Source organism: Pinus tabuliformis, chromosome 1_2 (assembly GCF_031772625.1).
Source record: "Pinus tabuliformis cultivar Carrire ecotype Pingquan chromosome 1_2, CPIR1, whole genome shotgun sequence".
In the NCBI taxonomy this organism is placed as follows: domain Eukaryota; kingdom Viridiplantae; phylum Streptophyta; class Pinopsida; order Pinales; family Pinaceae; genus Pinus; species Pinus tabuliformis.
The window spans coordinates 642,119,036-642,134,521 of record NC_142298.1 but is presented as its reverse complement, the minus strand read 5'-3'; the positions used below and the strand labels follow the sequence as shown (position 1 = coordinate 642,134,521).

The 15,486-nt window shown below is 36.7% G+C and overlaps 1 protein-coding gene across 1 annotated transcript; it reads right to left on the bottom strand.

Moving 5' to 3' along the window:
- Positions 1–1,512: 1,512 nt before the first annotated feature.
- LOC149207293 (UDP-glucuronic acid decarboxylase 4-like) lies at positions 1,513–7,787 on the bottom strand. Its single transcript, XM_089397997.1, has 4 exons — positions 7,299–7,787; positions 1,907–1,967; positions 1,738–1,772; positions 1,513–1,644 (listed from the first exon to the last, which is right to left on the bottom strand). The coding sequence occupies exons 1-4, from the start codon at positions 7,785–7,787 to the stop codon at positions 1,513–1,515; spliced, it is 717 nt and encodes a 238-aa protein (XP_089254123.1).
- Between the last annotated feature and the right edge of the window lie 7,699 nt (positions 7,788–15,486).

The following is a 15,486-nucleotide window of genomic DNA, read 5'->3' as shown; positions in this document are numbered from 1 at the left end:
ACTATAAGATGGCCTTGTGCCTTAACTGTCTGGCGGTTCTCCTCGGTTTTCTTGTTTAGGTTTCTCTTGGTTTTGGGTAATTGGTTTGGTTCGGCCTGCCCTGCTAACTGTTGAACTCTCACAGAGCGGGTGCGGTTTCTTGTAAATTATGTATTTTAGCTAAGCTTAATAGAAGGTCCTGCTCTTACCTGATAAAAAAAGACATCCTCTTAATTGAATTGGGAGGGAGCTCAGGAAATTCTATTTAGGTAGCATGGAGAATTGCATAAATTCATCGCTTAACTGACTGAGTGGCCAAGAAAGATATATTGTCATTACCTAAATTATTGGTAATGATACTTTAACAAGAATAAAACTGTTTTGTTTAATTAAAAGAAACGGTTACCAAGAAATAGTTACCCTTTGCCTGGAAAGAAAAATATAGAGAGGGGAAGAGGAGCTACTGACTGTAACTGGATATAATCCAGTGTGAAAGATAGAAAGTGCTCAAGGGAGAGTCTGGATGTGATTTTTAGACTCGTGGCTGGGATGGGAGACTTTCCGAAATATATTTTCATTGCAGGTTAACAGATAAGTAAGATAGAAAGCTTCTAAAGATTTAATATTGGACTGTAGATATTATTATTGACTTGTAGGTTAAACAAATAAGTAGGATAGAAGGCTTACTTCTGAACTAATAACCATGGAGCTTACGCTAATGCTTAATTGATAATGGATTAATTGAATGGTTACAACATAATTATTTGTTTTACAGAGTAGAAATAGGAATATGCTAATATAAATCCTAGAAAGTATCATTGCGAATATAACTTATCATTAAAATAAAGGGAATCGTAAATATCCTTTCTGGAAAACTTCATATTAACCATAAATATTAGTAGAACAGAAGATTAAAGTTCATCCAAATACTAAACAATTCCCTATTCTGAGTTAAGCAAAACAGCTAACCATAACACGACAGTGAAACCTTTGGTAGAGCTTATCATCAAAGGTTGTACGTAATGAATAATCACTATATAATGAATAGTAGGTAACACTACAAGAATTTTTGGCAATAAACTATCACAACTGATTAAGTACAGTTTACATAACATAAATGTTGCATAACTGTCGCAGGATATCGATCCACAAGGAAATTGGGAACAATGTATTTACTTCATATTAACACAGTAATAAACTGAAAGCGTGTATTCCTAAACTAGGAGCAATCGATGAAGCGGTCGATGCTATCAGAAAAGCCAAATATAGGCATTCTTGGCCTCTCCTTCAAATAATTAAGAAAGTTATTACAATCCATCCTTCAAATCAAAATGGAAACAATTTCATAGTCCTTCTTAAACAAACTACTGACAATTGCCAAGTATAAATATTCAACTCACATAGCTTTACATTTCAAAAAAAGGAACTATTGACAGTTGGAGCTTGTCATATGACCAGACAAAGCAAAAGAAACTAGTATATATATTAATAACTTAAACCCGTTTATAAGGAGAAAACCCTCCAAAGAAACCCTTAAACAACTAAGCCCAGAACAGTAACAACAAAAGATTTAGCTCCAACGTGTAAATCAACCAGGACACTGTGAGATATTAAGGGTTTAATGGACATGGTCTTGAACTTCAAACCTTCCGAGAATAAGCGTACCTGTAATAGAGGTCGAAAATCAGTAGATACAAATTGAGCTAGAACCTTTCATTCATATACATAAGCAGAATGATACTCTAGGAGGGTTCTTACCTGATTTAAGAACATATCGTCGGTGAATTGCCTACCTGTAGACCAACGATTGGACTCAGTTACGAATTAAAAAGCTTAGTGAAAAAAAAATGGATTAGAAGAAAAACCTTATCTAAATAGAGACTGGAATGAAAACTGTTGCAATGAAATTTTGCTGTGAAAGGGTTACCTTTTTCAAATGGTTCATGGTGCCTTTTGTCTCCGATGACCTCGCGAACCTCTTGGGCCATCTATGTATAATAGTGATGGACGTTTAGAACAAGTTTAAGGTAGAAACCCCATACAAACGTCAAACCCTCAAAACTGAGCGAATGAAACTCACTGTCTACCAATCTCTATGGCATACCTGCGCCAGTAGGTTCAACTGTCTCTATTGTTTCAAACCACAAATTCAAATGTCTCTATTATTTCAAACCATAGAGAATGCAGCATACTATTGGTGGCTTTTGAAAGACCCAGCCATCGCAGAGCAGCACGAGACACAGGAGCAATCGTAACAATTAAACCTCCAAGGCTTGGGTGCGAAGAGTTGGTTAGAGGACCAAACCCTACCCTTACTTCGTCGTCAGATTGCCAGGGCTCTACAAGACACAGGAGCAACCGTAACAATTAAACCTCCAAGGCTTGAGTGCGAAAAATTGGTTAGAGGACCAAACCCTACCCTTACTTTATTGTCAGATTTCCAGGTTAAGATCAACGGTGGTAGAATGAAATAGATGGCGAGATCGAACACGAGTATTGTCCCAGGGTCCAACTGCTCATTGCATGTTACCACGTACAAGAGCCAATACAACATAATATGCCCTAAATAAATGTGCACAATTAAGGAGGAGGTCCCCATCTAGATTTCCTCACCTGTTCATTTAATTTAACATATATTGACATATAAGACTATCCGGATTCCATAAGTAAATTTAAATGATATTTATGTGTATCCGTTTGTTACCAGCGGTCATTACATAATGCCTAATAGTTGTATGTTAATGTAACTAATTTTTTTTTATTGATGTATTTTGTAAATCTTTTTTATAAAATTGTCATATAATTGTTACATGTGCTCTACTCAAAGACACGATTTGGTTTGAAGGTGCTGAAACTATGCATGAAAGAAACGTTGTGATGATCATGAAAAGTGCAGCAGTAGTAAATATTGTGTTCATCATTTCCATCTTCTATGACTTCAATTTTGATGGAAACAGAAGATGGAAATAATGTTCGCATTATTTTCTTTGCATATTATCCCGCGGAAAATTAAAAAAAACTAGTGTCAGGACTCTCAGCTTCAAATATCAAGAATCGCATAGATATCAAGAATGGCATAATTCATCCCAACCGTTGATATGCTCTACATTTATATTTAAGTTCAGTGGATTGATTGTATTTGTAAATTAAAATACAATTAGATTGATTGTCGCTATGCGTACATATTATTATGTGAGCTTTTATGAAAAAAAATTTATTATGTTGGTTATTTTTGTATTTTTTATTATTTTTGTTTTTTTTTCAATTAAAGTAATTTTGTTTGGAGTCGCTCTCAAGTATATATAGTCTTGTTTATAGACCATAAAATTTGTAAAGGCAAAATATCCCCACTTAACTATTACACCACATCTTATTTATTCATGTTATTTACTCGAATAGTCAAATCGTTTACAGCTTAAACAACCTAAGAAACTCCAAGTTTGGTAGGCTAATGGCTTTTTTTCATTAGTAATTTTTAGGGCTCCCTTTCATTAGTTTTTATTTATCTGTAAATCAAGAATTTCTTTTTAATTTCTCAATATATTTATATATATCAAATTTACTTTTTGATATATAGACATAGTTTTATTATAAACATGCTATATATATATATATATATATATATATATATATATATATATATATATATATATATATATATATATATATATATATCTATATATAAACATGTTTTCTTTCTTTTCTTTTTATTATATGTCCACAAGTCTGATGGACATGCTGTTACTCGTGGAAATGATTGTCCATGGGAGATTCTCGCATTTGACGGGAATTTTGCCCATCATAGGGCATTTTTTCCATATTTGACGTTCATAATTTTTTAATGACCGTTTCTCTCAACGTGTTTGTAGTTGTGCAAAACATATTATTGACGGTTGATATTTTTATCAAAACGTCATTTATACCCTTTCCCATTAAACTAAGGAAATTTCCAATATATAGTCACAGTCGCAAATGTCAGCGAAGTCTAGCGGGTAGACTTGACCTGTCACAAATTTCGGGAGTTACTTAACTGCATATTCACCCACATAGCCTACATATGAATATCAGATACCTTGTAAATCTGGTTAATCTAGCTTTGCGTGCAAAAAAAATGGTTAGGACTCAGAATAAGGGACCATGTCTAAACAAGTGAAATAAAATCATTGCAGGGGAACGATATGACATTCAATAGGCGCACAAACGCCATAAATACATGATAATGAGAGGTGTGAGGGAGTGGCTCAATTCATTCATTTAACTCTGTTTTCCATGTCAATCCTGATGCAACCTACATGCAATCACAACCAACTAGAATAAGCTTCGAAATTGCTATGTGGCTGCATTCAGAGCAAAATAGGATTATAAGATTTTTTCCACCAAAACAAAATTCCAACGACGTGAAAGGCCCCTGCATATTCCAACCATGCTTCTCCAAGATTTTGTATGTTTTTAAAAGATTTATTGCCATCAGTTGACATGGACGATATGATCATCTCCTGTGAGGATTTTTAATCCATTGGCGAGTTGGTGTTGTGGATACCATATATGAAGATCATGAAGAAACCATTGTTCATCAAACTCTTTAGGGGATGCGATTAATAACACAGGCCACAATGGCAAGAATCTGGCTTTCCCCAATGGTGGCGCCTACATTTTACTCAAAAACGACCATTATGACACTTCATATGCAGTTAATCAAGATATTCTACGACGAAGCGTCTGGTCATGGGGTGAAACCACAGGGTTTACAATAATTGTTATAGTGTACGATAAAGGCCACAGTTTCAAGATTCACAAGTTTATTTTCAGCTCAAAATGGACTGAATTTCAATTTCATTAAGTTGTTCTGAACACTAACTTTTTGTAATGCTGGAAACAAAAGATTTTAACGTCCTTATCTTTTGTTATTGTTTTGAATGGCTAGTTTCCCTTGGTTTCAAGAAGAAATTCCTTGAAGCGGCAACTAATGGAAGGGAATGAGATTTATCTCCCACAAGCCTTCCCCGACGGGGCGAAATTTTTTGAAATGATAGAAGCTTACTGTTATGGTTCCTCGATCCTCATGAATCCTTTCAGCATTGCTACTCTAAGATGCACAACTGAGTTTTTGGATATGACAAAAGAGTATTGCAGAGGTTATCTTTGCAAACAAAGTGAGTTTTATTTCAATCAAGTAATACTAAAAAAAACCAGGAAGACGAGCTTGAAGTTCTCTGAAACTATAAAAAATTTCATCCCTTGTCTGAAGAAATGCGTATTGTAAACAACTGCATTGAGGCTATTTCTATGAGGATACTAATGGGTCTTTTTGAAACAAGATATCAACTAAACAAAGGCATTTCTATGGAAAGCTGTGAGGCCTCGTGGATAAATGATCTGTGGACACTGCTGTTTGATTATTTTGGACAGATAATCGCCTTTATTCGAAGGTTGCGAATGAAGAGAAATTCATTGGTCGAGCGCTATTGTTTTACGTAGAGATAAAAATCAGACTTGAATTGAAAAAGAAGGAGTTGCACCTCACAGGTGAGTATTTCACCTGGAGACTGCACTCAAACTCCTAAACTCTAGGAACAAATCCAAAATTAAGGAGATACGCTACAACTGGTGTAACCATTTCTCCATTAATACAAAATAATATTAATTATTTTCAACTCCCCCCCTTAATGGAGAGAGGATTATCCTGAACTCCTAACATCCCTCTAAACAATTCAAACTTTACACGCCCAAGAGGCTTAGTAAAAATATCAGCCATGTTATCACAAGTTTTACAATATTCAACACATATCTCTTTTGACAGTAGTTTGTCTCGATGAAGCAGAGCTACAGTGCTCTGCTTTTTGTTGCTCCATGCTATGACCCTGGATCCAATGCTGAATGCATAACCTGTGATAGATCTTCGATCATCCAAGTTACCTACCTAATCGGAATCTGAAAAAACCTGCTAGAATAACATCAGAAGTGTCAGTGTACAAAATGCCATAATTAGTAGTACCACTAAGATACCTCAACACACTTTTTGCTGCGACCCAGTGACTTTCGAGTGGTTTTGACATGAACTGGCCCAACACATTAACAGAATATGCCAAATCTGGTCTAGTTGTAGTCAGATATATCAAACTGCCAACTAGCTGTCTGTACATGGTTGCATCCACCTCTTTAGTACCGTCGTCACTAGTCAACTTTAAGTTCTGTTGTAATGGTGTTGCTGTTGATCTGCACTGCTCCATTTGGAACCTTTCCAGCAAGCTTCTGGCATACTTCCCTTGAGTAAGAAAGGTTTGTCTAGAGTCTTTCCATACCTCCAATCCTAAGCAATAATGAAGGTTTCCGATGTCTTTCCATCTCATACACTTTTGACATCTGATTTCTTTGATCAGATTGTTAGCATTGCCTGTTATGATCATATCATCTACATACAAAGAAATCAAAATAATTTGCCTCTGTTTATTAAACTTGGTATACAGATTTGGATCATTCAAGCTCCTACGAAAGCCATGCTGTACAAAAAATGAGTCAATTTTCTCATACCACAACCTGGGTGCCTATTTTAAACCATAAAGTACCTTTTTCAATTTACACACAAGATGTTCCTGCTCCTTTTTCACGAAACCTTCAGGCTATACTAAATAAATTTCTTCCTTCAAGTCACCATTCAAAAATGCAGACTTAACATCTAGCTGGTGTAGATGCCATTTGTGTTTTGTTGCTAAGGAAATTAGCATTCTAATGGTGTTTAATTTGGCTACAGGAGCAAAGGTGTCATCGAAATCTATTCCCTCTTGTTGTGAGTAACCCTTTGCTACCAGTCTAGCTTTAAGTTTTTCTATACTCCCATCTGCATTTATTTTTGGTTTATACAACCATTTTCATACTATGGGGGTTTTACCTTCAGGCAATTCAACCAAATACCAAGTATGGTTTCTATTTATTGATTCTATTTCCTCATACATTGCAGCCCTCCATGCATCAGATTTACTTGCTTCCTCATAATTTGCAGGTTCTACAATGTTTAAAAACTTTGACATTAATGCATAGTCTTTCAATTTAGAAGGTAATCGAGTATTCCTACTTGATCTCCTTGGTAGGGGACTTACCTCAAATCTGTCTATTTCAGCCTTTTCTGGGCTTGCATTATTGATTACATTTCCTGTTACTTCTTCTTCTTGTTTCTGCTCTTGCTCTTCATCTTCCTTACTGTTTTCTTCCATTAGCAATGGAATGTCCCAATCACTGTTAGAGTCATCCTTTCCTTCTTCAACTTGTTCTAGTTCTAACATTGTAAATTCCCCAGGATTCCCAAGATTGAAAGGACCAACATGTTCGCCCTCCATAAGTTGCATAAGGCCTTCAACCAGATCAGAAATGAACTGGAAGCTTCGTGTTTGTTCCCCATTTCCATAGACTGTCAAAGGCTCCTTGCGCCAAGCATGAGCAACAAAATTACTTGAAACCCGACCATCATCACGGCACATTCGCGGACCATATGTATTGAAAATTTGAGCAATCCGAACCTCAACATTTGCCCCAACACGCTTGGCAAGTCTGGATATGTTCAAGATTCCCACATCATTAGTTTTGACATTCTTCACAGGATTGTGTTTGTAATGCACAGGCGAAGTGGGGCAAGCCTCCAAAAATAAGGGTTCCACAACATCATGCCTTATCCGTTCAATCGGATTGCCAAAATGATGCAAAACATTCTCCTTCCTTCCTGTGAAGAAATTATCGACAACAATAACACTGTCGCCCCTTTCCATGAGCCTGTCATGTAGATGACTGCCAACAAAGCCAGCTCCACGCGTCATGACAACTCACAGGGACTTTCTCTTCAAACCTAGGGCACTTTAGCCCCGAATTGACCATTGAACCTGAATGATACTGCGCAAACCGAGGAACAGGCGTCTCATAAACAACCCGATGAGGTTTTTCGGGCACAAACCTTCCATTTTCATTAACATTAGAAGCCAAAAAACCAGGCTGAAGGATAAAGATAGTCGATGCGATGGCGATTCCTATCAAAACAGCAGCCGCTGCTCCCTGAGCAAATAATCTACTGGCCTGATAATAGACCACGTCATTTCTGGCTTAAGAGAGTACTCATAACTGTTATTCATATTGGACTGATAAAATTTCTGATCCTCTAATGAATAAGTCTGCAATGAGCCACCACTGGGAAAGTCCGATCTACTGCCACCAAACAGATCAGGAACTCCAATGCGCCACCATCGAGAAAATCTGATCTGCTACCACCGAATAGATTAGGAACTCCAATGCGCCGCCACCGGGAAAATCCGATCTGCTACCACCAAACAGATGAGGAACTCCAATGCGCCACCACCGGGCAAATCCGATCTGCTGCCACCGAACAGATCAAGAACTCTAATGCGCCACCACCGGGTAAATCCGATCTGCTGCCACCGAGTAGATCAGGAACTCCAATGCACCACCACTGGGCAAATCCGATCTGCTGCCACCGAGTAGATCAGGAACTCCAATGCGCTACCACCGGGCAAATCCGATCTGCTACAACCGAACAGATCAGGAACTCCAATGCGCCACCACCGGGCAAATCGGATCTGCTGCCAGTGAACAGATCAGGAACTCCAATGCGCCACCACCGAGCAAAATCGATTTGCAAAAAAATTACAGATTTTCCAAAGAGAAAGAGGCTGGTGCTTCTCGATGACGAAATACTCGCATCTTATGAAATTGGCGCGATTAAGGCCTGATTTTCCACGCCAATAGCACTTTCTGGCGCACTGGCGCGACTATATCTCTCAAAACCACGCCAAATGGCACTACTGTTTCTTAATAAATCACGCCAACCCTTCGTTCCGCTCAAAAATGGCGCGACTGTTTGCGACGAAACCTTCCATTTTCATTAACATTAGAAGCCAAAAAACCAGGCTGAAGGATAAAGAAAGTCGATGCGATGGCGATTCCTATCAAAATAAAGAGTAGCCGCTGCTCCCTGAGCAAATAATCTACTGGCTTGATAATAGACCACGTCTTTTCTGGCTTAAGAGAGTACTCATCACTGTTATTCATATTGGACTGATAAAATTTCTGATCCTCTAATGAATAAGTCTGCAATGAGCCACCACTAGGAAAGTCCGATCTGCTGCCACCAAACAGATTAGGAACTCCAATGTGCCACCACCTAGCAAATCCGATCTGCTACCACCGAACAGATTAGGAACTCCAATGCACTGCCACCGGGCAAATTTAATCTGCTACCACCAAACAGATCAGGAACTCCAATGCGCCACCACCGGGCAAATCCGATCTGCTGCCACCGAACAGATCAGGAACTCCAATGCGCCACCACCAGGTAAATCCGATCTGCTGCCACCGAGTAGATCAGGAACTCCAATGCACCACCACTGGGCAAATCCGATCTGCTGCCACCGAGTAGATCAGGAACTCTAATGCGCTACCACCGGGAAAATCTGATTTGCTACCACCGAACAGATCAGGAACTCCAATGCGCCACCACCGGGAACTCCAATGCGCCACCACCGAGCAAAATTGATCTGCAAAAAAATTACAGATTTTCCAAAGACAAAGAGGCTGGTGCTTCTCGACGGCGAAATACTCGTGCCGAAAAAAAAGCGATGCATCTTACAAAATTGGCGCGATTAAGGCTTGATTTTCTGCGCCAATAGCACTTTCTGGCACACTGGCACGACTATATCTCTCAAAACCATGCCAAATGGCACTACTGTTTCTTAATAAATAACTCCAACCCTTCGTTCCGCTCAAAAATGGCGCAACTGTTTGCGACAAGACCGCGCCAACCCTATTTTCCGCTGAGAGATGATCAGTCATCTGCGACCTGTCTTCAGGTGTTACTGCAGTCCACCTAATTCTACGAATGCTTCTATACACTCCACCGCCACTACAGTGCTGTAATCAATGATGCATCCTAAAAAAAATTAAGGCTATCCCTACTCTGTGCTCTGATACCAAGATAAAAATCAGACTTGAATTGCAAAAGGAGTTGCAGCTCACAGGTGAGTACTGCACCTGGAGACTGCACTCAAACAAAGAGAACTCTCTCCGTACACTCTACATCCATCAAATGAGAAATTACATCATTAAGTACATTACTATAGATCAAGAAGTTACAACCAAACTCCTAAACTCTAGGAACAAATCCTAAATTAAAGAGATACGTTACAACTGGTGTAACCATTTCTCCATTAATACAAAATAATATTAATTATTTTCAACTCGTAGATCACTGGATCATAGACATTTTGAGGGTCGGTGATTACAATAGTAATCTTCATGAAAAGTCTTTGGATTGTAGAGATCAAGTGTTTTCAAGATCCGAAAGGAAAGGTGTTATTGAGTCCATCGTCAGGGTTCAACCAGCAGACAATGATGTTCTTCCTATCAGCTTCTTATTTGTGATTATTCGTTGTGCGCTCGCTTGGACCTCCAACTTCGGGTGTCGTGCTCAACTGGGAAAAATAATAGTTACACAACTGAAACAAGCTACAATCAAAAGAATAGTTAAACAATTGGAACAAGCTACAATCAAAAGAATAGTTACACAATTGGAACAAACTACAATCACTTATTTCCTGCTTCCATTAAAAACATACTAAGAATAAGTTTTTGCTTCCAGGTTCGAAATTAACAGTATGCAACATATTGTTTCTCATTATACAGCTAGTTCACAGCAATCAAATATCAAAACATGCAACACGAATTCCTACGTTTAATAGAGAAACAATTTAGAAGATTCTTTCTTCAAAGAAGGGATCAAAGGCAGCCTCTGCAGCACGAATCCCTACGTTTCTGTCATCGCAAATATTTGGGATGAATACCTCGCCGAAATCACCTTTGATCCTATGCATTATCCATTTATATTTTTGAAACTTATTCAGACTGTACCGTCATCAGCTCGCCTTTTGCATGATCGACCTCCATTTAAAAAAAAATCAAAATTTCACCTCTATTTAAAAAAAATCAAATTTCTTTTCACTTTACTTTCTTTATTTTGTTTTCATGGTTAGATCTTTCATTGTCAAGATTATTTTACTTGAAGATCTTAGAAAAAGATGTTTTGTTTTTTTTTTTATTTAGCGTTTTCTTGTCTTAGTGGAAGCTCCAATATTTTAAGTTCAAAATCTTAAAATCTATATTAAAGCTAATGCCATTGACAGATAGTTTTATAATTTCTGCAATGCTCAAAAATGTCTTTTTGCATGGGTTTATCAAATTCACAGAAAGTGAGATTCCCTGGAAGAGTTGTGTAAGATTCTATAATATTCCTCAACTACGCAATTTTCTGCGGGTAATGAATATCAATTCCGATCTGTCTTCTCTGATAGAGCTTCATAACGGAGGTGTGAAGCTCTAACTATTTCTGGAAATCAGCACAGACAAAGAATAAAGTATATATAGATTTTCCTTTTGCAGCGCTTGTCATCCACAATCGTACCACATGCTTTATTTTTCTATTTTCAACGTATATCTCAAAGTTCCTTTTATGGACTTGGCTACGAAAGCATCCGACTAGTCATATATATACATACATACATATATATATATATATATATATATATATATATATATATATATATATATATATATATATATATATATATATATATATATATATATATAGATATATATATACATGAATTTTTATACTTATTTTGTTTCTCTACTTTTGACATACATCTCAATGTTATTTTTATCCACAATAGTCCATTCAAACCAGTCGCTTCTATTTCTTTTATATACAGAGTTATACGGCGAAATTATATATATATATATATATATATATATATATATATATATATATATATATATATATATATATATATATATATATATATATATATATATATATCTTTGTGAATGTTTTAACACAATTGGCATTGTAGTGTTTCCATTAATGTTAACAAATGTATGAGTTTTATGCTTTGTATGATGTTTACAGTTTTATGGTTATGAAGCTGAGCTACAAATGGAGTTAAAGAAACACTTACATGTGGTGACTCTCATGATTGGTTGAGGAAGGTTTACAAAGAACAGGGAGGTGTTATTGAGACTTTTCAAGGATTGGATAAGTTTGGTAGGATTGGATAAGTTCGGTAGGTGTTGGAGAAGGTGTGTTAGATGTTTGGAGCAGATTCACTAGGGTTTGATTGAGTTTTGGGCTGAAAAATAGGGTAACTCACAATAGAGAAACCTTTGTTATAACTCACTTTGCCAATGGACAACTTGCGTTACTCCTAGATTGAATTTCCTCGATTCTATGCACACTCTAGTGAATTCCAAGGGCATTTACTATGGTTTTTGCCCATGTCATTTGGTAGATAAATTCGACTTGAGTTAATCTTCATTCTTGAAGGTGATCAAGTCAAATATGATGAGGAGTATTATTGAGTATTGATTTCATCTTCCATTACTGATAGACAGTGTGTAATACAGGTTGGATTGAGAGAGAATGTTAGCTATAGTATTACAGAGATAATGCGCATATCAGAGCTCAAATTTGAAGCATATTTTAGAGGATGATGGAGTTATTGTATTTCTATGTGCTTAACATGTTTGTGATGTAGATTATATTGCTCCGAATATTATGTTGTTGATATGGAGAGGAGGATATTGTTGTAGTTGCTTTAGTAGAGACTTTGGATCAGAGTTCAGATTACTAATATGTTTGTGTTGCACTGGTTCCATTGGAGATTTTATTATTGTAGTGTCTTTGGATATGTATTGTTTGTCTGCTAGAGTATGACAGTGATGGCTGAGTGTGAAGTTTAGATTATTATTGTATGTTTCTGTGGTGTTTGAGTTCCATAGGAGATTGACTGTGTTGAGGTGATGTATTGATTGTGGCTGAGATTGTGTTCCATAGTTTTGTATGCAGATTGGTTGTTGTATTATAGCTTTCATTCGATTGTATGAGCATAGTGGTTAATGTGAGTCTAGTATGAAAATTTATGAAATGAACCTCAGAAGTGTTTGAATGAAGAAATTGTGGATCCAGTATGAAATGTTGTGAAACATGGTCAATGAAAGAGCTTGAAGGTTAGGGTCTTGAGTGAACAAGTGGTGTCTTGCATATTAAGGGTGTAGCAACATCCTTCACGTAGTATCCTAAGAACTTGGGAGTGGTGGCCTCCATTCAGTGGTGGTTTGGCAACACTTATTGGGAGTGGTGGGTTCCGATAAGTGGTTTCTTGCAAAGTTGAGGGAGTCATGGCTTACTGTTGGTGGTGGCCTGCAAAGTCCATACAGGTTGTTTCCTAGAGTGACATGTTTGACAAGTTCTAGCTTGCGCACTAGTGGTTCCCGATGACTATGTAAAAGAAGAATTTTATAATAATAGAAGAGCAAAGGAATACCAAAATTACCAAATAACATAAAACTACAAAACACATAATAGATTAGCTGCTCGCCAAGCTGGTTGGAAGAAATCACGCCTTAATTTACCTCAAAATTTCTTTGGGGGCTCCCTAAGCTGGTTGGAAAAAATCACGCCTTAATTTACTTCAAAATTTCGTGAAGGGTTGTATACCATATCAAAATTTACGTATAACTTGTAAGTATTTTTCAAGTTTTACAATAACTAACTACATAAGTAAATAAAGCAACCACACTTTAACTTACTTCAAAATTTCCTGAGGGACTGTATACCATATCAAATTTGACATAACTTGTATGTATTTTTCAGGTTTTACAATAAATAACGAGTACATACCTCATAGGTTGATACCACTAGTATCACCAATTTAGTAGTTTTGAACGAGAAATCATGTCATATTCAGAGGCTAACAAATTCAACACTGCAGTAGGGTAAAAATAAATTCAAAAGAAACCACGCCTTAATTTACTTGGGGTAAAAACGAATTCAAAAGCAACCACACCTTAATTTACTTCAAAATTTCCTGAGGGGTTGTATACCATATCAAAGTTTACATAATTTGTAAGTATTCTTCAGGTTTTACAATAAACTAATGACATCAATAAATAAAGAGTACATATCATGAGTCTAGCAGTTTTGAACGAGAAAGCATGCCATATTTAGAGGCTAACAAATTCAACACTACAGGATAAAAACAAAATCAAAACAACCACACCATAATTTACTTCAAAATTTCCCCAGGGTTGTATACCATATCAAATTTTACATAACTTGTCAGCATTTTTCAGGTTTTACAATAAACTAACGATAATTTACTTCAAAATTTCCCAGGGCTGTATACCATATCAAATTTTACATAACTTGTAAGCATTTTTGAGGTTTTACAATAAACTAACGGCATAAGTAAATAAAGAGTACATACCTCAGGCTGATACCACCAGTCTAATAGTTTTTAAGCATGCCATATTCAGAGGCTAAGAAATTCAACACACACTGCAATAGTGTAAAAACAAATTCAACAGTGCAGTAGTGTAAATTAAAAGATTGCAGCGTTTCCCAATTAGCAAGAAAGAGAAATCACAGAGGAAAATGTAAGACCATAAAACACATAATTCATCAAACCACATATGGTTAGATGCCAAAGGCTAAAGTGGTAACTGGACCCTCGTAAATTCTAATGGCGAAAGTGGTAACTAGACCCTGGTAAATTCTAAAATTGTTTCGCAAGAGAGTGAAATCCAATGCTAGTAAATAGGTCATTAAATTATGTCATCAACAATTAGATCTTGAAAGAATAGAGCACCCTATCTAGTTGTGCAGCGTGCCATAGCCCTGTAGTCCCCATTGCCCAATGACCATAGTTTTCCATTAATTCTCAACAACCAGATCTTCAAAGAATGCCCATAATGTTCCATTATTTCTCAACAACCAAATCTTGAAAGAATATAGCACACTAGCCATAGCCCTGTCATAGCCCTCTAGTCCAGACTCCGTAGGTACAGAGCAATCCAATTGGATCACCCATGATTAGATTTTTGTAAAATCAACCTTAGTTATAATAAATAATTTTGGGGACAAGTAAATTCCGGTACAATAGATTTTTACGGTTTGTATTTTTAATTAAACGTCAGAATGACGAGACCTCAATATATTTTAGACGTCAGATTTCACGTGCAAAAATTTTCACCAATTGTAAAATACGTGCTGAAACTTAAAATACGTCTTGTAAGACGTCAATTTCCAGACGTCAGTTTCCAGGCCTGATCAAAATTCAATGTCACTTTTTGTTGAAATCTTCTTTGTTTTGCAACATCAAATGTTCTATAAATGCATTTATTTGGGAATGTGGATTTTTCTTGGTGAACCATGTTGCTAGCTTTTCCTCTTAAATTTATTCATCACATCCATTGATAGTTGTTTATCATAGATGGTATGGTTACATATCTTTCTAATCTCTTTCCATGCATTTTCTTTATTATGCTATCACTATGAATCTACTTACTTTTAATCTACTTAATTTTAGCCCATGAATTGAACTAGGATCCAACATTGTAGCCACTGTGACACCATGTGATCCGGATCATTGGGGGAGGCCACCAAGGTCAGAAAAATTG